Here is a 27102-nt window from a genome sequence, read left to right as displayed (position 1 = left end):
CCTCCCCACTGAGTTCCTGACCACCTCTGCCTGAGTTCCTGACCTCCCCCCGCCGCCCCCCCGAGCTCCCCTCCTCTCGCCCCTTCGATCCCCCCTCTCGCGCCCCTTCGATCCCCCCTCTCGCGCCCCTTCGATCCCCCCTCTCGCGCCCCTTCGATCCCCCCTCTCGCGCCCCTTCGATCCCCCCTCTCGCGCCCCTTCGATCCCCCCTCTCGCGCCCCTTCGATCCCCCCTCTCGCGCCCCTTCGATCCCCCCTCTCGCGCCCCTTCGATCCCCCCTCTCGCGCCCCTTCGATCCCCCCTCTCGCGCCCCTTCGATCCCCCCTCTCGCGCCCCTTCGATCCTCATGGATAGAGGATTGGTTAACTGACAGAAAATAGTAGAGATAAATGGGTTTTTTTCCGTTTGGCAGGCTGTAACTAGTGGGGTGCCGCAAAGATCAGTGCTTGGGCCTCAGCTATTTACAATTTATATTGATGACTTAGATGAAGGGACCAAGTGCAATATATCCAAGTTTGCTGATGATACAAAGCTTGGTGGGAAAGTAAGCTGTGAGGAGGACACAAAGAGCCTTCAAAGTGATATAGACAGGTTAAGTGAGTGGGCAATAAGGTGGCAGATGGCGTATCATGTGAGAAAATGTGAGGCTATTCACTTTTGTCGGAAGAATAGAAAAACAAAATATTTTTAAATGGTGAGAAACTATTAAATGTTAGTGTTCAGAGAGATTTAGGTGTCCTCATACATACAAGATTCTAAGGGGGATTGGCAGGGTAGATGCTGAGAGGTTGTTTCCCCTGGCTGGAGAATCTAGAACTAGGGGGCACAGTCTCAGGATAAGGGGTCGGTCATTTATGACTGAGATGAGGAGGAATTTCTTCATTCAGGGGGTTGTGAATTTTTGGAATTCTCTACCCCAAAGGGCTGTGGATGCTGAGTCGTTTAGTATATTTAAGGCTGAGATCGATAAATTTTTGGACTCTAGGGGAATCAAGGGATATGGAGATCGGGCGGGAAAGCAGAGTTGAGGCCGAAGATCAGCCATGATCTTAGTGAATGGTGGAGTAGGCTCGAAGGGCCGTATGGCCTACTCCTGCTCCTAATTCTTATGTTCTTGTGTTCTTATGAAACACAGAAAGTTAGCATGCAGGTACAGCAAGTAATACGGAAGGCAAATGGCATGTTGGCCTTTATTGCAAGGGGGTTGGAGTGCAAGAGTAAGGAAGTGTTACTACAATTATACAGGGCTTTAGTGAGACCACACCTGGAGCACTGTGCACAGTTTGGTCTCCTTATCTGAGGAAGGATATTCTTGCCTAGATTGATCCCTGGGATGAGAGGGTTGTCCTATGAGGCGAGATTGTGTAGTTTGGGCCTATACTCTCTGGAGTTTAGAAGAATGAGAGGTCATCTCATTGAAACATAAGATTCTGAGGGGGGATTGACAGGGTATATGTTGAGAGGCTGTTTCCCCTGGCTGGAGTGTCTAGAACTCGGGGTCATAGGGGGGGAAATTCAGTATCGCTCCATTTGGGGTGCAATTATTGGCCGGGCGCAAAGATTAGCGCCTGGCGCTAATTATTGCCTCCGACTGCAAACTTGGCTTTTATCGCCCCTGGAGGTGATTGGAGAGCTACATCTGGCGCCGGCCAGTTCTTAAAGGGGAGGGTTGATCTTGCTCTCCATCCACATCCTGCACATTGCAGCCTTGAATCTCGGCCTGGAGAGACCTGTACATCAAATCTGCTGGAAAGAATAATGGAGAGGCCATGGGAAAGAGCTCAGAGTGCAGCCCCCACAGTCTCTTCTGAATCGATACAAGGAAGGGCAAATCAAAATGAACCTGGAAAGTGCTGCTTGGTACCCAAAACTCCTTCACACAACATTGAATCCAGAAGAGTCTCTCTTTCTCTCTCTCTCTCTCTCTCAGAATGCGTGGTGCAAAAATGTCACCAACAAAAAAAAGGCAGAAAGCGGTCGCCCTTAAATAGCGCTCCCCCTGTCCCTTCCTGACTGCAAAACGCTCCCCTCAACCTGTCGTTGCTAGCGGCAGGCGGTAAGGCAGGGGGCGCCACTCAATATCCGGTCTGGGGCGCTACCGAGGCGTTGTACACTCAACTGACGTCACGATCTGCCGGCGCAGGAGATCGTGGCGGTAGTGTTTAGCGCCGTCGCAAATGTCTAGTTAATTCCATGAGCGCCGCAAACAACGCTGCCCACGGACACTAGTTGCTTTGCGCCCCATTAGCGCCCTCTTAAGGCACTAACGGGAGGCGCAAACCAACCTAATTTTTCCCCCATAGTCTCAGGATAAGGCTTCAGCCATTTAAGACTGAGATGAGGGAATTTCTTTGCTCAGAGGGTTGTGAATCTTTGGAATTCTCTACCACAAAGGGCTGTGGAAGCTGAGTCGTTGAGTATATTCAAGGCTGAGAGAGATAGATTTTTGGACTCTAGTGGAATTAGGGATATGGAGATCGGGCGGGAAAGTGGAGTTGAGGTCGAAGGTCAGCCAAGATCTTATTGAATGGCGGAGCAGGCTCGAGGGGCTGTATGGCCTACTGCTCCTACTTCTTATGTTCTTATGTAACATTGCAATACAGCCAACAGAGACTTGAAGCCAGCTGTGCAAGTGTTATAGCTCCCTTTTCTGGCAGGAAAGGAGTCCTCCAGACATACAATTGTACACTGATTCGTGCAAAAGTCTTGCATTAAATTTGCATTAAAAATGTTTTTATTTTTCGAACTTCTATTGACTTAAGTTCACTGGTCCTCGTGATCTGTTGCTGGAATCTGACTTCTAACCAGTGCACTGGGCCAGACTACCAGCTGTAGTAACAGCTGTAGCTTGGATGACCGCTTTGTGGAACACCTCCGTTCAGTCAGTAAGGATGACCCCAAGCTTCCGGTCGCCTGTCACTTTAATTCTCTGCTCCACTCCCACTCTGACCTTTCCGTCCTCGGCCGCTTACACTGTTCAAATGAAGCTCGAGGAACAGCACCTCATCTTTCGATTAGGCACAGCCTTCTGGACTCAACATCGAGTTCAACAATTTCAGACCATAACCTCTGCCCCTATCATTTTTTTTCTCTCTCTCACATGGCAGCTGTTGTAACATAAGAACATAAGAAATAGGAGCAGGAGTAGGCCATTCAGCCCTTCGAGCCTACTCCGCCATTCAATGAGATCATGGCTGATCTTCTGCCTCAACTCCATTCACCAGCCCTATTGCCATATCCTTTGATGCCCTTACTAGTCAGAAATCTATCGACTTCTGTTTTGAATATACCCAATGACTGAGCCTCCACAGCCCTCTGGAGTACAGAATTCCAAAGATTCACCACCCTCTGTGAAGAAATTTCTTCTCATCTCAGTCCTGAATTGTCTAACCTTTATCCTGAGGCTGTGGCTCCTGGTTCTAGACTCCCCAGCCAAGGGAAACATTCTCCCAGCATCCAGCCTATTAAGCCCTGTAAAAATTTTGTATGCTTCAATGAGATCCCCTCTCAATTCTTCTGAATTCAAGAGAATACAGGTCTAGTTTACTCAATCTCTTCTCATACGACAGTACTGCCATCCCAGGAATCAATCTTGTGAACCTTCGTTGCACTCCCTCTATGGCAAGTATATCCTTCCTTAGGTAAGGAGACCAAAATTGTACACAGTACTCCAGGTGTGGTCTCACCAAGGCCCTATATAATTGGAGTAAGACTTCTTTATTCCTGTACTCAAATCCTCTTGTAATGAAGGCCAGCATACCATTTGCCTTCCTAATAGCTTGCTGCAACTGCACATTCACTTTCAGTGACTCATGTACAAGGACACCCAGGTCCCTTTGAGCATCTACATTCCCCAATCTTTCACCATTTAGGAAATGCTCTGCTTTTCTGTTTTTTTCTACCAAAGTGGATAACTTCACATATATCCACATTATAATCCAGCTGCCATGTTCTCGTCCACTCACTGAGCCTGTCGAGATCCCCTTGAAACCTCTTCACATCCTTTTCGCAACTGACACTGCCATCTAGCTTTGTGTCATCAGCAAATTTGGAAATGTTACATTTAGTCCCCTCATCCAAATCATTGATATAGATTGTGAATAGCTGGGGCCCAAGCACCAACCCTTGTGGTACCCCACTAGTCACAGCCTGCCATCCTGAAAAAGACCCGTTTATTCCTACTCTTTGTTTTCTGTCTGTTAACCAATTCTCAATCCATGCTAGTATATTATGCTCAATTCCATGTGCCCTAATTTTGTTCACCAACCTCTTGTGTGGGACCTTATCGAAGGCCTTCTGAAAATCCAAACACACCACATCTACCGGTTCCCCTTTGTCTTCTCCACTAGTTACATCCTCAAAGAACTCCAATAGGTTTGTCAAACAGGACTTCCCTTTCATAAATCCATGTTGACTCTGCCCAATCTTACTATTAGTTTCTAAGTGCCCAGTTTTTGCATCCTTTATAATAGATTCTAGCAGTTTCCCAACTACTGATGTGAGGCTAACAGGTCTGTAGGTTCCGCATTTTCTCTTTCCCTCCTTTCTTAAATAGCGGGGTTACATTTGCTATCCTCCAATCTGCAGGAACCGTTCCAGAATCTATAGAATTTTGGAAGATGACAACCAATGCGTCCACTATTCCAATGGCCACCCCTTTCAAAACCCTAGGATGTAAGTCATCCGGTCCTTGGGATTTATCGACTTTTAGTCCCATTAATTTTGCTAGTACTGTTTTTTTACTATAATTTCTTTAAGTTCCTCATTCTCTCCACACCCTTGGTTTTCTTGTATTTCTGGGAGGTTTTTTGTGTCTTCCTCCGTGAAGACAGAAACAAAGTATTTATTTAATTTCTCTGCCATTTCCTCATTCCCCATTATAAATTCTCCCGTCTGACTGTAAAGGACCTACATTTACCTTCGCCAGTCTTTTCCTTTTCACATACCTATAGAAGCTTTTACAATCCGTTTTTATATTTTTCGCTAGTTTGTGCTCATATGCCATTTTCCCTTCCCTTAACTGGAGTAACACAGCTGCTTTAGAATTAACCACAAACTTAGATACTGTATAATTATAGCATCAAGTAGCTTGTCCACTTGCAGCTTTCAGTATCACCCATTCTCCTTTGTGAAGATTTGTTTGTGGATGATTTTTTTTAAGGCTGAGGTAGCTGTGGGGTGGAACTGATGTCTGTCTTTTAATTGACACCTGGAAGCCCCCTGGTGTTGCATGTTTAAAATGTACTGTTGGAAACACATCCTGATAAGACGGAATGGAGCAATATCTCAAGCTGTAGCTCCTCAGTGAGTTCTGGCTCTCTGCTTTATCTTCCTTCAGCTGTACTGTTGGGGGTAGAGTTTCCCAATTCAGGAATCATTGTTGATGTCCCACCTAATGCCCTCTAGCAGCTGCCTTAAAGGCAACATAAGAGGAGACTTGGGAGCAGGTTGCCCATCCTGTTGTCCTTAGAACTGGAAAGGGGTGGGAGGGCAGGTTGGAAGGTGATTTATTCTTTCCAAGTATTTTTTTAAAGTTGTGCTAAGTCTGAAAATGTTCATCATGAGGGTCTCTCTCTGAACTGACACGCTTGCCTTAATAGAAAATCAAACAACAATATAATGTGTGAAGATATGATTGAAGGCAAAAAGCGACAAATTCCGAATCCAGTGTGCACATTTATGGAAGCTTTTCAGCATTATCCAGAGATTATGGCAAATATTAAGAGAGTTGGGTTCCAGCGCCCGACACCTATCCAGGTATGGAAACTCCACTTTGTATTCAGCTGCCTTCCTGTAAACTGGTCATTCTATTAATGCCAGTGAGACTTAGTTTTGTGATCTGTGGATTGTGTTCCTGCTTCAGTCTCAAGTGTGGCCAGTAATTCTGCTGGGGATTGACCTGATTGGGATAGCACAGACTGGAACTGGAAAAACCCTGGCGTATCTCTTACCTGGGTTCATCCACCTGGACCTGCAGCCAGTGTAAGTTACTTCCTGTTTTCCATAATGCTTTCTGACAGTAAAATGCCATCTCCTTTCGCTCCTGCGCCTTTTCCATTATTAACCTTCTGTGTCCTCCACTTCCAGCCAGGGTTGAGAGAGCCTCACCGCATCCGATACAAATCAACTGAGTACAGGAGCAGTGCGCCGTGTGGTGAGGCAAACTATGCTGCTTTTCCCCATGATTGTCTCCACCAGCCTGCTGAAAACTGGCAAAACCAAGCCCATGGCAATAGGATTGGTTTCACCATCACTCGGGCAGCACGTTCTAGTCCCTGGGAATATTGAGAAACCTAGGTCAGGGGTCGAGGCTCATGGAGCAGGAAAGCACCAGGGTCAAGAAGAGTGGGCTAGGTGACATCAAGCATGGATTGTAGGAGAGGGATTACTGAGGGAGGAAGAGTGTGCCACAGTATCGGGCTGCTGGACTTGATCGAGAGTAGGGCATCTTCAGTTCAACACCATGCGGATACAGTATGTAAGATGGTCTATTTAGAGTTTAGAAAGAATGAGGGGCGTTCTGGGAAGCAGCTTGCACTGGTCAGTGACTCAGTAACGTGAGGGCATCAATTTCAGATCGTCAGCTCATCAGACAAAGAACAAAGGGGGAGAAAAAAATTATGCAGATGGATGTTAGGCCGTGGAATGCCCGGCCACAAACCGTGGGGGAAGCAGAGTCAATAGGAAGGGGATAAATATTTGAAAAAGGAAAAGGGCTGGAGAATGGGACTGAGGGGAGAGGTCTAGCAGAGAGAGGGCACGGGGGGCGATGGGGAATGGGACTGAGGGGAGAGGTCTGGCAGAGAGAGGGCACGGGGGGTGATGGAGAATGGGACTGAGGGGAGAGGTCTGGCAGAGAGAGGGCATGGGGGGCGATGGGGAATGGGACTGAGGGGAGAGGTCTAGCAGGGAGAGGGCACGGGGGGTGATGGAGAATGGGACTGAGGGGAGAGGTCTAGCAGGGAGAGGGCACGGGGGGGCGATGGGGAATGGGACTGAGGGGAGAGGTCCAGCGGGGAGAGGGCACGGGGGGGGGGGCGATGGGGAATGGGACTGAGGGGAGAGGTCTAGCAGGGAGAGGGCACGGGGGGCGATGGGGAATGGGACTGAGGGGAGAGGTCTAGCAGGGAGAGGGCACGGGGGGGGGCGATGGGGAATGGGACTGAGGGGAGAGGTCTAGCAGAGAGAGGGCACGGGGGGGTGATGGAGAATGGGACTGAGGGGAGAGGTCTAGCAGGGAGAGGGCACGGGGGGGCGATGGGGAATGGGACTGAGGGGAGAGGTCTAGCAGGGAGAGGGCACGGGGGGGCGATGGGGAATGGGACTGAGGGGAGAGGTCTAGCAGGGAGAGGGCACGGGGGGCGATGGGGAATGGGACTGAGGGGAGAGGTCTAGCAGAGAGAGGGCACGGGGGGCGATGGGGAATGGGACTGAGGGGAGAGGTCTAGCAGGGAGAGGGCACGGGGGGGGTGATGGAGAATGGGACTGAGGGGAGAGGTCTAGCAGAGAGCGGGCACGGGGGGGTGCGATGGGGAATGGGACTGAGGGGAGAGGTCTAGCAGGGAGCGGGCACGGGGGGGGGCGATGGGGAATGGGACTGAGGGGAGAGGTCTAGCAGGGAGCGGGCACGGGGGGGGGCGATGGGGAATGGGACTGAGGGGAGAGGTCTAGCAGAGAGGGCATGGGGGGGCGATGGGGAATGGGACTGAGGGGAGAGGTCTAGCAGGGAGCGGGCACGGGGGGGTGCGATGGGGAATGGGACTGAGGGGAGAGGTCTAGCAGAGAGAGGGCACGTGGGGTGATGGAGAATGGGACTGAGGGGAGAGGCCGTTCAGAGAGCGAGCATGGGGAGCGATGGGGAAGAGGACTGAGGGGAATGGGAGTAAGTAAGTGGTATAATGTTTCAGAGACCTGGGACTGGTATGATGGGTTGACTTGGCCTCCTCCTTTGCTGTAAAATTCAGTGGTTCAGTGATCATTGGAGTAACAATAAAATTGAGACAGTAGTTCAATGGAGGGACAAAGCCATCATGAACATTTGTGAGTTTTGTCAGTTTTCAGTCAGGTTGCCAGATTAACCCTGGGCTTCACATAAACTGCAGCGTTAGTGGCTTTGATGAAAGTATTGCTCTGCGTTAGTTGCCTGGCTTTACCGCACACCACAAGCATGTGACTTGAACAAGTAGCCCTGTTGCAAAGACAGCTATTAATGCCACGAGTGAAGTCTTCTCCCTAGACTGGTTGAAACATAATGATACTCTTCTCCTTCTAGCCTGAGCTCAGGATGGCTATTCCCCGTGACCTGGGACCACCTCAGACGCCGTTCAGTAATGTATTCACTTCTACGTTGTACTTATAGCCTCTTCTTTTGTTCCTTTTCAAATGAATGATTTAAAATCTCGAAGTTTTGCCTCTTAGATTCTCAGTTTTGTAATAGGAACTGAAACCAGCAAACAGCATGTGAAGTGAAACCAGTATAATCGATGCAGCAAAAATATCTGTGAAAAAATAAAACTACCACAGCCAACTTCACAATCTGTAGATTTTAAAAATACTTGAGTGAACTGGTATGGAATAAACAGCAAGGTTCAAACAGTTTCACATCATCCAAAACACTCAATAATGATCATTATGCCGTTCCTCAGTGAGATTACTGCACTGTAATCATTAATCAGTGAGATTACTGCCCTCTAATCAGTGAGATTTCTGTAATCATTAATCAGCGAGATTACCGCACTGTAATATTAATCAGCGAGATTACTGTAATCATTAATCAGTGGGATTACTGTCCTGTAATCATTAATCATCACGATTACTGCACTGTAATCATTAATCAGTGAGATTACCGCACTGTAATCATTAATCAATAAAAAAATGGAAGGTTGGGATGGGAATAGGGCCATTAAGGGATGGACAGGACAATACCACATGTGACGATAGGGAGATGGCAGAAATATTAAATCATTATTTCACTTCGGTATTTACCAGGGAGATGGAACAGGTGAACATGACATTGGATGATGAGATGAGTAATGAGAGAAGTGCATTTAAATTTTTTTTTTTAAAAGGGGATATATTAAATAAATTAATCAAACTCAAAGAGGATAAAACTCCTGGGCCTAGAAATTCAGTATAGCCACGTTTGGGGCGCTACAGCCGGGCGTTTGCTAAATTTAGCGCCACCTACGCCGATATTCAATTGCATCGCCCCAAGAGGTTGCAGCTGCACTAAAGCAGGCGATGCACGACTATCATAAGGCGCTAAGCCGGCGTGCCGAGGCGCTAACACCGAGGGCGGGCGCAGCGCAGGTGCGGCGAGTTGTTGATTGAAGGCAGACACGCTGGTGCTGGTCAGCTCTTAAAGGGGGAGGGTGGACTTGTTTGGCTGCCACGCCCTGCACACTGCAGCCCTGAAGCAAGGCCTGACCATTGCTGAATCATCATTTCAACGCCCAGAACCATGCAGAAGGCTAGGGAGCGAGCGGAGCGCTTCAGCGAGGGTGCCCTGAGGCTACTGGTTGGCGCAGTAGAGTGCAGGCGACCTGTCCTCTTCCCTGACCGTGGGAGGAGGCTGCTTCCCAGCGAATACCGAAAAGCCTGGAGGGAGGTGGCAAACAGGGTGACCACCAACAGCATGGTTACCAGGACTCCACTTCAATGCAGGAAAAAGTTTAACGACCTCACTCGGGTTGTCAGGGTGTGTACCCTTTCCACTATCCTGTTCATCCCTGCATGTGCACCTCAGTTTCTGGCCAAAGGGACCTGAAAGCCCCAATGCCCAGCCCTCATCCAAGAGCTATGGGACTCTCATGAAAACCACTTGCACATTCAGCACTTTACACACTGTCAGGGCTATTCCACCATGGGAGGCAGTGCAGGCAAGATCAGGGCTTGACACTGTCAGGGCTATTCCACCATGGGCGGCAGTGCAGGCAAGATCAGGGCTTGACACTGTACTTAGAGGCTGTCCTTTCTCTTGCAGGGCAAGCTGGCCCACAATCGCAGGCAGCAGCGACGGACCGGGGGAGGCTGTCCTGACCTCAAAGAACACTGTGACCTGGAGCAGCGTGTAGAGTGCATTATGGCAGGCTGGCTGATTGGCCCCGTCGCCAGTGGAGATGCCGACCCTGTTCTGGACCGCAATGGTAAGGTCATCACCTTTTTGACCTCTCTCTTTCCACTTGTGCCTCACACCAGCATCCTTTGCCACTATCGAACCAATGCAGTGCATAGCAGCACTCATGCCTCCCTCGCTGCTGCCCTGTCCTCACTCTAAAGCAACTCTTGTGCCTCCCTGCTTTCAGATGCTGAATCGCCAAATGAGGAGGCGGGCCCTCAAGCTGCCACTGTCAGTGATTCTGATTTCGAGGAGGAGGAAGCCGGCCCATCAGTGCCACCCTCAGCCGAGGCAGCCCATGGCCATGATGGGGACATGTCTTCCCTGGAGGGAGCAGGGGGGAAGGGTCTGAGGAGAGTGAAGCTCCGGGGCCCAGCAGGCTGCAGCAACGCGGGAGGGGTGGGGAAGCTCGGCGGCCTTCTCCCCGGAGGGTGAGTGCGGCCTCCAGTCCTGCTACGGTGAGCGCAGAGGAGGTGCGGCTCCTTGGTGAAATGGGCGCCCAGGCTGAGCGCAGGCACACGGAGCTCATGGCTGCAGTGGCAAGGATGCCTGACTCCATAGAGTCACTGGCAAGGAGTGCTCAGGAATTTGGGGCAGCACAGGCCAGGAGTCTGCAGGAATTTGGGGCAGCACAGGCAAGGAGTCTGCAGGAATTTGGGGCAGCACAGGCAAGGAGTCTGCAGGAATTTGGGGCAGCACAGGCAAGGAGTCTGCAGGACTTCGCGGCAGCACAGGCGGCTTCCAGCCAAGTGCTCAGTCGTGCCGTGCATTCACTGGCTGGTCTGATGCAGACACAGATCAGGGCCACATGGGCACTAACTGCTGCCACCCTCGCTGGATTGGCCAGGCATCGCCGGGGCCCTCGCCGTGCCGCAGCAGCCCAGCAGTCTCTGCTTCAGCAGATTGCTGCGCATGCTGCAGTGCTGACCTGTGCGAGTGCCAGTGTATCAGCCGACCAGGGAGTGCCTGTGCTCTGTCAGGTTGGCAGCATTCCTGTAGCTAACACTGTCACTCCTCCACTGCAGCTGCCACCACCTGTAGGACAGACTGCTGCCGCCCAAGCAGAGTTGGAGCAGTCAACAGCCGGGCCCTCCAGGCCCAGAGCTGGCCCAGGCCGTCCCCCCAAGGGCATCTGCCGTCTCACCATCTGACCCTCAGCAGCCTTCCCTCAGCCTTGCTGCAGCCACTGGGGTCCCATTGAGGAGGAGCTGCAGGGCGGGAAGGGGCCACTCGCGGAAGCGAGGCGGATCGCCCTCGCAGGGGAAAAAGTAGAAGGTGTGGCCAAATGTTTTTTTTATATATGAAGGCAGAGAATGATTTTTTTATATATGAAGGCCGAGACTGTTGTGTTTGTTTTTTATGAAGGCCGAGACTGTTGTGTTTGTTTTTTATATGAAGGCCGAGGATCATGGTCATTTTTGTTTAACTTTTTTTTTCATTTTCTGAAGGTTGTGAGAGCCAGTTATGTCTCTGACTGTTTTTTGGGGGGTTTATCTGAATTAGTTTGTCATGCGGGAAGGGCACAGAGTTTGCACAGTAAAAAATGTTCTTTAATCACATTGTCCATGTTTGCACTTTGAACTATTTGTTGCCTTGACTGGCTGAGGGCTTGCGGAGCGGCTCCATTCATCTTCTTTCATTGGCAGAAGCCATTCCCTGAGAGGGGGCCTAGAACCGAGTTGCAATAAGCCGCCGACGGACGGCCCTTGCACTTTGTGCCTCCCTCCCATCTTGGTGCTCCTCCTCCTCCTCCTCCTCTGGTGGTCCTCCAATGTCTGCTGGCAGTGGCTGAGTCCTGAAGATAGCCAGGTTGTGCAGCATGCAGCACACTACAACGAAATGGGAGACTCGCTCAGGCGAGTACTGTAGGGCTCCTCTGGAACAATCCAGACAGCGGAACCGTTGCTTGAGCAGGCCGATTGTGTGCTCAATGATGTTCCTGGTAGCTTTGATGGCTGTCATTGTGTCGCTCTTCAGCAGGGGTGCTGGGCGCATGGAGCGGGGTCATCAGCCAGGTGCACAAAGGATAGCCTTTGTCCGCGAGAAACCATCCTCGTGGGTGAGCCTGGGCTTCGAAAATGTCTGCCGCAGAAGTCTGGCGCAGGATGAAGGCATCATGGCTGCTGCCTGGAAAGCAGGCATTGACAGCTAGTATGAACTGCCTGTGGTCACACACCAACTGGACGTTGAGCGAATGGTAGCCCTTCCGGTTGCGGTAATCCTTGGCATTCTGTAGAGGTGCCCGCAAAGCCACATGCGTGCAGTCAATGGCGCCCTGGACCATGGGGAAGCCCGCTATTCCTCCAAATCCCATTGCACGCTCTTGCTGCTTGTCCAGGGTCATGGGGAAGGAGATGAACTGACGTCTCCTTCTGAAAAGGGCATTGGTCACCTGGCGGATGCAGCAATGTACCGCGAACTGGGAGATGTTGGCAATGTCCCCAGTAGCGGATTGGAAGGAGCCGGTGGCATAGAAGTTGAGAGCCACCGTCACCTTCACTGCCACCGACAGAGACGTCCTGCTCCTCAGCTGTGGCTGCAGATCTCTGCGAAGCAGGTGGCAGATCTCAGTGACCACCTCCCTTCTGAATCGCAGCCTCCGAACACACTGCTCCTCAGACATGTTCAGATATGAGAACTGCTGGCGGTATACCCTGGGTGGGTAAGGCCTCCTGTGCCGACGCCTGTTGGCCCTTCTCCGTCTGTCCATGACTGGCACTCTCTCACGGCGTCTCTGAGCCCTTTGAATGCAATGCAGTAAGCCAACGTTTCCACCCATTGCAGCCCCCATTATATGTGGCGACTCAAGGCTATGGCACTGAAAGTTAAATCCAAGTGCAAAGCTCTGGCCTGAAGCCACAAGTACCTGTGCGGGCTCTGTCAAACCAGAAAGCGCTCTCCCTTTGTCTCTCTCCAAATATCCATCTCTCACACAGAAGGATTGCCACAAAATGGCTGCCACTTATAATGCAGGAGGAGTCCCCTTTAAATAGCATCCCTCGCAGCGACTGGGAACTGTTCCACTCAACCAGTCGCTGGGGGCGCCAGGCGCACAGAAGGGCGGCGCCACTGAAGTTCCGGTTAGGGGCGCACCAAGGGCGTTGCACCATGAAATGACGTCAGGACCTGCGCGCACAGCTGAGCGGGCGCTGCGGTTTTGCGCCGCCGCTAAATCTTGAGTGAAGTTCGCAAGAGGCGCAGATAGCGCCGCGCCCGGGCGCTAGCCGCTTAGCACCCCACTTCTCCTCCTAAGGCGCTAACAACTGAATTTCTAGGCCCTGGTCTGGATGGATTGCATCCACGCATTTTAAAAGAATCAAGGGAAGCTATGATAGAGGCATTACTACACATATTTAATAATTCATTAGAAAAAGATGTAGTGCCAGAGGACTGGCGGATAGCTAATGTAATACCGATATTTAAAAAGGGGGATAGAACATGTCCAGGGAATTATAGACCAGTCAGCTTAACATTAGTGGTAGGAAAAATAATGGGATCCCTACTAAAGGAGAAAATAGAAGAACAGCTAGAAACGAAAAGTATAATGATGAATAGTCAGCATGGATTTCAAAAGGGAAAATCTTGCTTGACCAACCTTATTGAATTTTTTGAAGAGGTAACAGAGTAGACAATGGTAATGCAGTAGATGTAATTTATTTAGATTTTCAAAACACCTTCTATAAGGTACCACATAATAGACTAATGAACAAGGTCAGAGAATGCGGAGTCGGGACAATTAACAGAATGGATTGCTGGCTGGCTTCAAGACGGAAAGCAGAGAGTGGGAGTAAAGGGTAGCTATTCACTGGCAGGTGGGTAGTGGTGTTCCACAAGGATCAGTGCTGGGACCACTGCTTTTACAATTTACATTAACTATTTAGATTTAGGAATCAAAAACACAATTTCTAAATTTGCGGATGATACCAAATTGGGGGGGGATAGTCAATACTGAGGAAGACTGCAACAAATTACAGGAGGACATTAATAAACTTGCAGAATGGGCAAATAATTGGCTAATGAAGTTCAACACAGATAAATGTGAGGTGTTACATTTTGGTAGGAAGAATAGGGAGGTCACTTATCACTTGGAGGGTGTGAGTCTAGGTGGGGTAGAGGAACAAAGGGATCTCGGAGTACAAATAAACAAATCACTAAAAGTTGCGCCACAGGTTAGCAAGGCCATCAAAAATGCAAACCAAACACTAGGGTTATTTCTAGAGGAATAGAATTGAAAAGTATGTTAAACCTGTATCGAACCTTGGTTCGACCACACTTGGTGCACTGCGTGCAGTTCTGGTTGCCATATTATGAAAAGGATATAGAGGGTACAGAGAAGATTTACAAGGATGACACCTGAAATGCGAGGGTATACATATCAGGAAAGGATGAATGGACTGGGTCTCTTTTCTCTTGAAAAAAGGTTGAGGGATGACCTAATAGAGGTCTATAAAATTATGAACAGCTTTGATAGAGTGGATACAGAGAGAGTGTTTCCACTTGTGGTGAAGAGCAGAACTGGAGGCCATCAATATAAGATAGTCACCAAGAAATCTAATAGGGAATTCAGAAGAAACTTCTTTACCCAAAGAGTGGTTGAAGCGAATAGTATAGATGCATTTAAGGGGAGGCTGGACAAACATCTGAGGCAGAAGGGAATCGAGGGTTATGCTGATAGATTTAGATGAGGAAAGACTGGAGGAGGCTCGAGTGGAGCATAAACACCGGCATGGACTGGTTGGGCCGAATGACCTGTTTCTGTGCCGTATATCCTATGTAATCAGTGAGATTACCAAACTATAATCATTAATCAGTGAGATTACTGCACCTGTAATAACTAATCGGAGATTTCTGCGCTATAATCAATAACCAGTGAGATTATTGCACTGTAGTAATTAATCAGTGAGATTACTGCACTGTAATCATTAATCAGTGAGATTAGTGCACCTTTAATAATTAATCAGATATTACTGCACTGTAGTCATTAATCGGCAACTTTACTGCACCTGTAATCATTAATCAGTGAGATTAGTGATTACAGGCACAGTAATCGGTGAGATTCCTGCACTGTAATAATTAATCAGTGAGATTACTGAACTGTCATCATTAACTAGAGATTACTGCACCTGTAATCATTAATCAGAGGGATTACTGAACTTGTAATCATTAATCAGTAAGATTACTGAACTTATAATCATTAATACGAGATTAATGCACTGTAATCAACTGCACTGTAACGATTAATCAATGAGATTACTGCACCTGTAATAATGAATCAGATATTACTGCACTGTAGTCATTAATCAGCGAGATTACTGCACTGTAATCAATAATCAGTGAGATTAATGAATCAGTAATCATTAATCAGTGATATTGGTGCGCGGTAATGATTGATCAGTGCGATTACTGCACCTGTAATGATTAATCAGTGCGTTTACAGAACTGTAATCATTAATCAGTGAGAATACTGCACTGTAATCAACTGCACTGTAATGATTAATCAGTGAGATTACTGTATTGTAATCATTAATCTGTGAGATTACGCCACTGTAATCATTAATTGCTGAGATTACTGCACTGTAATCACTAATCGGTGCGATTACTGCACTGTAATAATTAATTCGTGAGATTAATGCACTGTAATCAGCTGAACTGTAATCATTGATCAGTGCGATTACTGTAATCATTAACCAGCGAGATTACTGCACCTGTAATCATTGAGATTCCTGCACTGTAATAATTAATCAGTGAGATTACTGAACTGTCATAATTAACTAGAGATGATTGCACCTGTAATCATTAATCAGAGAGATTACTGCACTTGTAATCATTAATCAGTGAGATTATTGAACCTATAATCATTAATAAGCAAGATTAATGCACTGTAATCAACTGCACTGTAATCATTAATTGGTGAGTTTACTGTAATCATTAATCAGTGAGATGAATGCACTGTGATCAACTGCACTGTAATGATTAATCGGTGAGATTACTGCATTGTAATCATTAATCAGTGAGATTACTGCACCTGTAATGCTTAATCTATGAGATTACTGCACTGTATTCATTAATCTGTGAGATTACTGCACTAATATTTAATCAGATTACTGCACCAGTAATCATTAATCAGTGAGATTAATGTACTGTGATCAACTGCACTGTAATGATTAATCAGTGAGATTACTGCACTGTAATCATTAATCTGAGAATACTGCACCTGTAATCATTAGTCAGTGAGATTACTGAACCTATAATCAGTGAGATGAAAGCACTGTGATCAACTGCACTGTAATGATTAATCAGTGAGTTTACTGCACTGTAATGATTAATCAGTGAGATTACTGCACTGTAGTCATTAGTGAGATTACTGCACTGTAATGATTAATCAGTGAGATTACTGCACTGTAGTCATTAGTGAGATTACTGCATGTAATTATAAATCAGTGAGATTACTCCACTGTAATCATTAATCAGCAAAATTACTGCACCTGTAATCATTCATCAGTGGGATTACGCCACTGTAATCGTTAATCGGTGAGATTACTCTACCTGTAATCATTAATAGTGAGATTACTGTAACCATTAATAGTGAGATTACTGTAATCATTAATCAGTGAGATTACTGCATTGTAACCATTAATCAGCGAGATTACTGCACTGTAATCAATAATCAGTGAGATTAATGCATCAGTAATCATTAATCAGTGATATTAGTGCACGGTAATGATTGATCAGTGAGATTACTGCACCTGTAATGATTAATCAGATATTGCTGCACTGTAACCATTAATCAGCGACATTACTGCACCGGCATAATCTCACAAATTAATGATTGCAGGTTCAGTATTCTCATTGATTAATAATGATTACAGTTCTGTAAACTGGCTGATTAATGATTACAGTGCAGTAATCTCACTGATTAATCAGCGAGTTTACAGAACTGTAATCATTAATCAGTGAGATTACTGCACTAATCATTAATCTGAGACTACGCTACTGTAATCATTAATTGCTGAGATTACTGCACTGTAATCACTAATCGGTGAGATTACTGAACCTATAATAATTAATCAGTGAGATTAATGCACGGTAATCATTAATCAGTGCGATTACTGTAATCATTAATCAGCGAGATTACTGCACCTGTAATAATTAATCATTGAGATTCCTGCGCTGTAATAATTAATCAGTGAGATTACTGAACTGTCATCATTAACTGGAGATGATTACACCTGTAATCATTAATAAGACAGATTACTGCACTTGTAATCATCAATCAGTGTGATTACTGCACCTGTAAGAATGAAGCAGATATTACTGCACTATAGTCATTAATCAGTGAGATTACTGCACTGTAATCAATAATCAGTGAGATTACTGCATCAGTAATCATTAATAAGTGAGATTACGGCACCTGTAATAATTAATCAGATATTACGGCACTATAGTCATTATATCAGTGAGATTACTGCATCAGTAATCATTAATCAGTGAGATTAGTGCACGGTAATGATTAATCAGTGAGTTTACTGTATTGTAATCATTAATCTGTGAGATTACTCCACTGTAATCATTAATTGGTGAGATTGCTGCACTGTAATCATTAATCAGTGAGATTACTGCACCAGTAATAATTAATCAGATATTACTGCACTGTAGTCATTAATCAGCGACATTACTGCACCTGTAATCACTAATCAGTGAGATTACTGTAATCATTAATCAGTGAGATTATTGCACCTGTAATCATTAATCAGTGAGATTCCTGCACTGTAATAATTAATCAGTGAGATTACTGAACTGTCATCATTAACTAGAGATTACTGCACCTGTACTCATTAATCGGTGAGATTGCTGTATTGTAATCATTAATCTGAGTTTACCCCACTGTAATCATTAATTGGTGAGATTACTGCACTGTAATCGCTAATCTGTGATTACTGAACTGATAATCATTAATCAGTGAGATTAATGCACTAATCAACTGCACTGTAATCATTAATCAGTGAGATTACTGCACTGTAATTATTAATCAGTGAGATTACTGTATTGTAATCATTAATCTGAGATTACTCCACTGTAATCATTAATTGGTGAGATTGCTGCACTATAATCACTAATAGTGAGATTACTGCACTGTAGTCATTAATCAGCGACATTACTGCACCTGTAATCATTAATCAGTGAGATTACTGAACCTGTAATCATTAATCCTCGAGATTACTGCACTGTAATCATAAAACTGTGAGATTACTCCACTGTAATCATTAATCAGCGAGATTACTGCACCTGTAATCATTCATCAGTGAGAATACTGAACCTGTAACCATTAATCAGTGAGATTACTCCACTGTAATCGTTAATCGGTGAGATTACTGCATTGTAATCATTAATCAGTGAGAATACTGAACCTGTAACCATTAATCAGTGAGATTACTCCACTGTAATCGTTAATCAGTGAGATTACTGCATTGTAATCAACTGCACTGTAATCAACTGCACTGTAATCATTAATCAGTGAGGTTATTGTAGTCATTAATTAGAGAGTTCACTGCAATGATTAATCCTTGAGATTACTGCAGTGTAATCATTAATCAGTGACATTACTACGCTGTAATGATTAATCAGTGAGATTACTGCACCTGTAATCATTAATCAGTGACAATGCACTGTAATCAACTGCACTGTAATCATTAATCAGTGAGATTACTGTAATGATTAATCAGTGAGATGACTGCACTGTAATGATTAATCCTTGAGATTACTGCATTGTAATCATTAATCAGTGAGATTACTGTACTGTGGTCATTAGTGAGATTACTGCAGTGTAATCATACATCTGTGAGATTACTTCACTGTAATCATTAATCAGCAAGATTACTGCACCTGTAATCATTAGTCAGTGAGATTACTGGACCTGTAATCATTAGTCAGTGAGATTACTGAACCTGTAATCATTAATCAGTGAGATTACTGCATTGTAATAATTAATGATTATAGGTTCAGTATTCTCTCATTAATTGGTGCGATTACTCGACCTGGAATCATTAATAGTGAGATTACTGCACTATAATCATTAATCATTACAGTAATCTCACTGATTAATCAGTGAGGTTACTGCACCTTTAATCATTAGTGAGATTACTGCACTGTAATTGTTAACCAGTGAGATTACTACACCGGTAATCATTAATCTGTTAGATTACTCCACTGTAAACGTTAATCTGTTAGATTACTACACTGTAATCATTAATCAGTGAGATATTGCACCAGTAATCGTTAATCAGTAAGATTACTGCACTGTAGGGTTGCAAAATTCCGGGACTTTTTAAAAGAGGAAACTTTCCATGGGAATTTTCAGGAATTTATGGGAATTTTGGGAATTTATGGGAATTTTGAGTTTTTTTGCACATTGATCGTTTTTAAATAGACATGCTGTTCCATACAAATAAAAACAGGCTTTCAAAACTTTATTTAGGTTATAATTTTGAACTTTATTGAACCCCCACAAAAAAGACCCATCTGAAATAAAATAAAAAGAGCGTCAGCTTATTTAGCCTGTAATTTGTCCTTATTTTGTCCCTTTGCGTCTTCTACTCATGAGTCTTCTACTCATCATTGCTCTTCCTGATTCTCTGACTCTGGCTCTGACGTGTCCATTTCCTCCTCTGTGTCACTGTCTAGCTGTGTGGTGGACACTTCTGTATCTGGCTCAGTTAGGGAGTGCAGCGAAGATTCACCAGACTGATACCTGGGATGGCAGGAATGACGTATGAGGAGAGATTGGGTCAATTAGGCTTATATTCGCTATAGTTTAGAAGAATGAGAGGGGTTCTCATTGAAATTTATAAAATTCTCACAGGACTAGACAGACTAGATGCAGGAAGGATGTTCCCGATGGCGGGGGAGTCCAGAACCAGGGGTCACAGTCTAAAGATAAGGGGTAAGCCATTTAGGACTGAGATGAGGAATTTCTTCACCCAGAGAGTGGTGAACCTGTGGAATTCTCTACCACAGAAGACAGTTGAGGCCAATTCATTAAATATATTCAAGAAGGAGTTAGATATATTTCTTAAGGCTAAGGGGATCAAGGGATATGGGGAGAAAGTAGGGACAGGGTACTGAATTTGGATGATCAGCCATGATCGCATTGAATGGCGGAGCAGGCTCGAGGGGCCGAATGGCCTACTCCTGCTCCCATCATCTATGTTAATAAGTTGTAGGTTCGCCCGGATAGCCACCAGTTTCTCCACTCTCTTGTTAGTCAGCCTGTTGCGCACCTTTGTATGTGTATTCCCAAAAAGTGACCAGTTTCGTTCAGAGGCCGCTGATGAAGGTGGGATTTGGAGTATCACTGATGCAATGGGTGACAGGGCCTCAGATGCACAAAGTCCCTTCCACCAGGTATGTGCACTGATATGCTTGCATGATTCCCATATCCCGTCCCCATTCCAAAGACCTTGCTTGGTAGAGAACTTTGCCAGACTTCCCAGAACTTTGCCCAAGTCCAGATTGAGGTGGCGTGAGAAGGTAGAAATCACACTGTAAGCGCTGTTGATCTGTTCTCCAGAAAGTATTGGTCTCCCAACATGTTTTGGGTCCAGCATGTATGCTGCAGCATGAATCGGCTTGACATAAAATTCTTGACGCGTCTGTATGAATTGAACAATTGCCTTCTCCTCTGCTTTGAGCAGCAGGGATGTGGGTAGGGCAATGCTGATTTGTTCTTTTAAATCGGCAAAAAGCCTGAGAACATCTGACAAGACAGCACCATCTCCTTCAATCTGAGCAATTGCAGATGCTACTGGTGAGAGTAGTTTAAGGCTGCTAACCACTCTCTCCCTGCTGCGACTACCTGTTTTCCCCTGACACACTTAACAACTTGCTTGGCTCTCTTGTACAGTGTTTCCATGGTTCTCAAACCCATGATGTCCTTGAAGAGCAGATTGAGCCCATGAGCTGCGCACCCAATAGACGTAATATGAGGGTAGGCCTCCTCCACTTGAGCCCAAGCAGTCTTCATATTTGCAGCATTGTCAGTAACTACTGTAAAGACCTTTTGTGATCCAAGATCGTTGATGACCGCTTTCAGCTCATCAGCAAAATATGTGCCTGTGTGTCTGTTCTTCGTGTCTGTGCTCTTGAAGAACACTGGGAGAGGAGTGGAGACGATGTAGTTTATGATGCCCTCCCCTCGTACATTTGACCATCCATCTGAGATAACTGCAACACAGTCTGCCATCTCTATTGTTTCTTTGAGCTTTCCTTATACTCAGCCTCCAGCAAATAAGTAGACAAAGCATGTCTGGTGGGAGGACAGTATGCAGGGCGAATAACATTGAAAAATCTCTTCCAGTACACATTGGCTTTGAGCATGAGGGGTGAGCCTGTCGCATATACAGCTCGAGCAAGGCACTCATCTGCATTCTTCTGGCTATGGTTATCCATTGTATCAAAGAACCTTCCAAGTGGGCCAGGAGTTGCTGATGATAAGGAGCCTGATGCTGAATGTGAACCATCATCTTGAATGGAAGCAGAGGAACTCGGCTGACTGCTGTGAGCTTTGAGTGAAGTTGTTGCATTTGGATTAATGCTGCTGCATCTTTGTGGCATTCTTTACATATGGCTTTGTACAGTGTTTGCACATGTACACAGTCTTTCCATCTTTAATGCCTGGGGTAAAATGCTTCCACACATCTGACGGTAAATGTGGCATTGTTCTATGCAGAGAAATAAAGGGCATTCGTCTCTGTGTCGAACTGCGGTCGATCAGCACAATTGCAACAGGGTGAGTAAATTTTTCCTGATGCTCCATGTGATGGAAGCATGACCTGTGCACGCACGACGCTACATCGCCAATAGAGGGAGCTAATCGCTCATCCACTCATCCAACCAATCAGGACACATTTGTTCACCGTCACACACAAAACTTGTAATTATTAAAACAAGCCAAGTAAGAAGATAAACATATATTGATTAAGAAATTCCTTAATAATTAAGATTCCATCTCTTAGTAATTTTAAGAGAGGACCTGTGGGGAAAAAAAAATGAAAGAAATACAAAAAAAAACAATATTATGCTAGCATGTGCTTTTTTGGGTAAAATTCCCAAGCTAAACTTCCCGTGGAAAATTTCCAGAAATTTACCGGAAACTTTCCACCCCTTCACAACCCTACTGCACTGTAATCGTTAATCAGATTACTGCACTGTAATCGTTAATTAGTGAGATTACTGCACTGTAATCATTAATCAGTGAGATTACTTCATTAATCAGCGAGATTACTGCAGAGTAATCATTAATCAACAATATTACTGCAGTGCAGTCATTAATCAGTGAGATTACTGCACTTTGATCATTAATCAGTTAGTTTACTGCACTATAATCATTAATCAGTGACATTACTACACTGTAATGATTAATCAGTGAGATTACGGCGCCTGTAATCATTAATCAGCGACTGCACTGTAATCAATTGCACTGTAATCATTAATCAGTGAGATTACTGTAATTAATCAGTGAGATGACCACTGTAATAATTAATCAGTGCGATTACTGCACTGTAATTAATCTGACATTGAACTAATCATTAATCAGTGAGATTACGGCACTAAACTTTAATCAGTGAGAATGCAGTAATCAACTGCACTGTAATCATTAATCAGTGAGGTTATTGTAATCATTAATTAGTGAGTTTACTGCACTGTAATGATTAATCCTTGAGATTACTGCAGTGTAATCGTTAATCAGCAAGATTACTGCTCTGTAATCATTCATCGGTGAGATTACTGTAATCATTAATCAGTGAGATTACTGAACCTGTAATCATTAATCATTGAGATCACTCCACTGTAATCGTTAATCGGTGAGATTACTCTACCTGTAATCATTAATAGTGAGATTACCGTAATCATTAATCAGAGATTACTGCACCTATAATCATTAATTAGTGAGATTACTGCACCTGTAATCATTAATCAGTGAGGTTACAGTGGCTGTAATAATTAATCAGTGAGATTAATGCAGTCTTAGGTTCAGAAATCTCACTGATTACTGATATCATTAATCAGTGAGATTAATGCACTGTAATCAACTGCACTGTAATGATTAATCCTTGTGATTACTGCATTGTAATCATTAATCAGTGAGATTACTGCACCTGTAATCATTAATCAGTGCGGTTACTGCACTGTATTCATTCATTGGTGAGAATACTGCATTGTAATCATTAATCAGTGAAATTACTGCACTGTAATCATTAATCAGTGAGATTACTCCACTGTAATCGTTAACCAGAGATTACTGCACTGTAATTGTTAATTAGTGCGATTACTGCACTGTAATCATTAATCAGTGAGATTACTGTAATGATTAATCAGTGAGATGACTGCACTATAATAATTAGTGTGATTACTGCACTGTAATCATTAATCCGACATTATTGAACTTTGATTAATCAGTGAGATTACTGCACCTGTAATCATTAATCGTGAGTTACTGTGGCTGTAATAATTCATCAGTGAGATTACTACGCCTGTAATCATTAATCAGAGATTACTGAACCTATAATCATTAATCAGTGAAATTACTTCACTAATCAACCGCACTGTAATCATTAATCAGTGAGATTACTCCATTGTAATAATTAATCAGTGAGATTACTGCACCAGTAATCATTAATTAGCAAGATTACTGTACTGTAGTCATTAATTAGTGAGATTGCTGCATTGTAATCATTAATCAGTGAGATTACTGCACCTGCAATCATTAATCAGCGCGATTACTCCACTGTAATCGTTAATCAGCAAGATTACTGCTCTGTAATCATTCATCGGTGAGATTACTGTAATCATTAATCAGTGAGATTATTGAACCTATAATCAATCAGTGAGATTAATGCACTGTAATCATTAATCAGTGAGTTTACTGTACTGTAGTCATTAATCAGTGTGATTACTGTAATTATTAATCAGTGAGATTACTGTGGCTGTAATAATCAGTGATATTGATGCACTGTAATCAACTGGACTGTAATTAATCAGTCAGATTACTGTAGTGTAATCATTAATCAGCAAGATTACTGCAATGAAAAGATTAATCAGTGAGATTACTGCACTGTAATGATTAATCAGTGAGATTACTGCACCAGTAATCTTTAATTAGTGAGATTACTGCACCAGTAATCTTTAATCAGTGAGATTACTGAACCTATAATCATTAATCAGTGAGATTAGTGTATTGTAATGATTAATCCTTGTGATTACTGTATTGTAATCATTAATCAGCGAGATTACTGCAACTGTAATAATTAATCAGTGAGATTACTGCATTGTAATCATCAATCAGCAAGATTACTGCACTGAAATTATTAATCAGTGAGGTTACTGCATGTGTAATCATTAATCTGTGCGGTTATTGCACCAATAATCTTTAATCGTTAATTAGTGAGATTACTGCCCTGTAATAATTAATCAGCTTGTTTACTGCACTGTAATCGTTAATTAATGAGATTACTGCACTGTAGTCATAAATCTGAGATTCCTGCACCTGTAATCGTTAGTGAGATTATTGCACTGCACTCGTTAATTAGTGAGTTTATTGCACTGTAATCATTAATCAGTTTGTTTACTGCACTGTCATCATTAATCACTGAGATTACTGCACTGTAATTAATCATTGAGATTACTGCACTGAAATCATTAATCAGTTAGTTTACTGCACTCTAAACATTAATCAGATATTAATGCACTGTAATCATTAATCTGAGATTACTGCGCCTGTAATCATTAATCAGTGCAATTACTGCAATGTAATCGTTAATTGGTGAGAATACTGCACTGTAATCATTAATCTGTGAGATTACTCCACTGTAATCATTAATCAGCGAAATGACTCCACTGTTATTAATCAGTGAGATTACTGCACTGTAATCGTTGATCATCAAGATTATAGCCCTGTAAACATTCACCGGTAAGATTACTGCACTGTAATCATTAATCCTCAATTACTGCACTGTAATCATTCAGTGAGATTACTGCACTGTAATCATGAATCCGTGAGATTACTGCACTGTAATCACTAATCAGATATTAATGCACTGAAATCATTGAGATTACTGTACCTGTAGTTATTAATCAGTGAAATTACTGCACCTGTAATCATTAATCTGAGATTATTGAACTGTTATTAATCAGTGAGATTACTGCACGGTAATCATGAATCAGTTAATTTACTGCAGTGTAATCATTAATCTGAGTTTACTACACTGTTATCGTTAGTGAGAGTTTGCTGCCAGTAATCATTCCTCAGTAAGATTACTGCACTGTAATCATTAATCCTCGAGATTACTGCACTGTAATCATTTATTATTAATCAGTTAGATTACTGCACTGTAATCGTTAATCAGTGAGATTACTGCACTGCAATCATTAATCAGCGAGTTTACTGCACAGTAATCATTAATCAGTGAGATTACTGCACCTGTAACAATCAGTGAGATTACTGCACCAGTAATTGTTTGTCAGTGCGATTACTGCTGTTTATGCGTTAATTAGTGAGATTACTGCACTGTACCTCGTTAATTAGTGAGATTACTGACCTGTAATCATTAATCAGTTTGTTTACTGCACTGTAATTAATCAGTGGGATTACTGCATGGTAATCATGAATCAGTTAATTTACTGCAGTGTAATCGTTGATCATCAAGATTATAGCCCTGTAAACATTCACCGGTAAGATTACTGCACTGTAATCATTATATATTTCTGAAGGCTAAGGGGATTAAGGGTTACGGAGAAAAGGCGGGGACGGGGTACTGAACTGGTAAGATCAGCTATGATCTCAGACGAAGATCAGCCATGATCTCATTGAATGGCGGAGCAGGCTCGAAGGGCCGAATGGCCTACTCCTGTTCCTATCTCTATGTTTCTAATCATAAATCAGTGAGATTACTGCACTGTAATCATTAATCCTCGAGATTACTGCACTGTAATAATTAATCAGTGAGATTACTGCACTTGTAATCGTTAATCAGCTAGATTAATGCACGGTAGTCATTAATCAGTGGGATTACTGCACTGTAATCATTAATCAGTTAGTTTACTGCACTGTCATCGTTAATCAGAGATTACTGCACTAATCATTATTCAGTGAGATTATTGCACCTGTAATCGTTAATTAGTGAGATTACTGCCCTGTTATCATCAGTTTGTTTACTGCACTGTAATCATTAATCTGAGGTTACGCCACTGTAATCATTAATCAGTTAGTTTACTGCACTCTAAACATTAATCAGATATTAATGCACTGTAATCATTTATCAGTGAGATTACTGTGCCTGTAATATTAATCAGTGCGATTACTGCAATGTAATCGTTAATCGGTGATGAATACTGCACTGTAATCATTAATCAGCAAAATGACTCCACTGTTATTGTTAATCAGCGCGATTACTGCGCTGTAATCGTTAATCATCACGATTATTGCCCTGTAAACAGACACGGTAAGATTACTGCACTGTAATCATTAATCCTCAAGATTACTGCACTGTAATCATTAATCAGTGAGATTACTGCACCAGTAATCATTAATCAGTGAGATTACTGCACCTGTAATCATTAATCAGAGAGATTACTGCACCAGTAATCATTAATCAGTAAGAATACTGCACCAGTAATCATTAATCAGTGAGATTACTGCACCTGTAATCATTAATCCGAGAGATTATTGCACCTGGAATCATTAACCAGAGAGATTATTGCACCTGGAATCATTAATCAGTGAGATTACTGCACCTGGAATCATTAATCAGAGAGATTACTGCACCTGTAATCATTAATCAGTAAGAATACTGCACCAGTAATCATTAATCATTAATCAATGAGATTACTGCACCAGTACGCATTAATCAGTGAGATTACTGCACCTGTAATCATTAATCAGTAAGAATACAGCACTATAATCATTAATCAGTGAGATTACTGTACTGTAA

At 43.8% G+C, this 27102-nt stretch overlaps 1 protein-coding gene across 5 annotated transcripts in view; it reads left to right on the top strand.

Annotated features, from left to right (window-relative positions):
• The window catches only part of ddx43 (DEAD (Asp-Glu-Ala-Asp) box polypeptide 43), a 117885-nt gene that overhangs the window by 24078 nt on the left and 66705 nt on the right, over positions 1-27102 (top strand). For 3 of the 5 annotated variants that reach the window (XR_015079499.1, XM_085996632.1, XM_085996631.1), the window contains exons 6-7: positions 5601-5757; positions 5864-5982. The exons of the other annotated variants lie outside the window; for them this stretch is intronic. Coding sequence is in view for 2 of the 3 variants with exons in the window: in XM_085996632.1 (XP_085852758.1) it covers positions 5601-5757; positions 5864-5982 (276 nt within the window). In the remaining variant the exon portion in view is untranslated. The remainder of the gene's footprint in view (positions 1-5600; positions 5758-5863; positions 5983-27102) is intronic. 5 annotated transcript variants of the gene reach the window in all.

The sequence above is a fragment of the Somniosus microcephalus genome, chromosome 9, assembly GCF_052327205.1.
Source record: "Somniosus microcephalus isolate GS21.2 chromosome 9, FLI_Smic_1.0, whole genome shotgun sequence".
NCBI lineage: Eukaryota > Metazoa > Chordata > Chondrichthyes > Squaliformes > Somniosidae > Somniosus > Somniosus microcephalus.
Note: the sequence above shows the minus strand (reverse complement) of the source record. Positions and strands in the feature narration are given on the sequence as shown.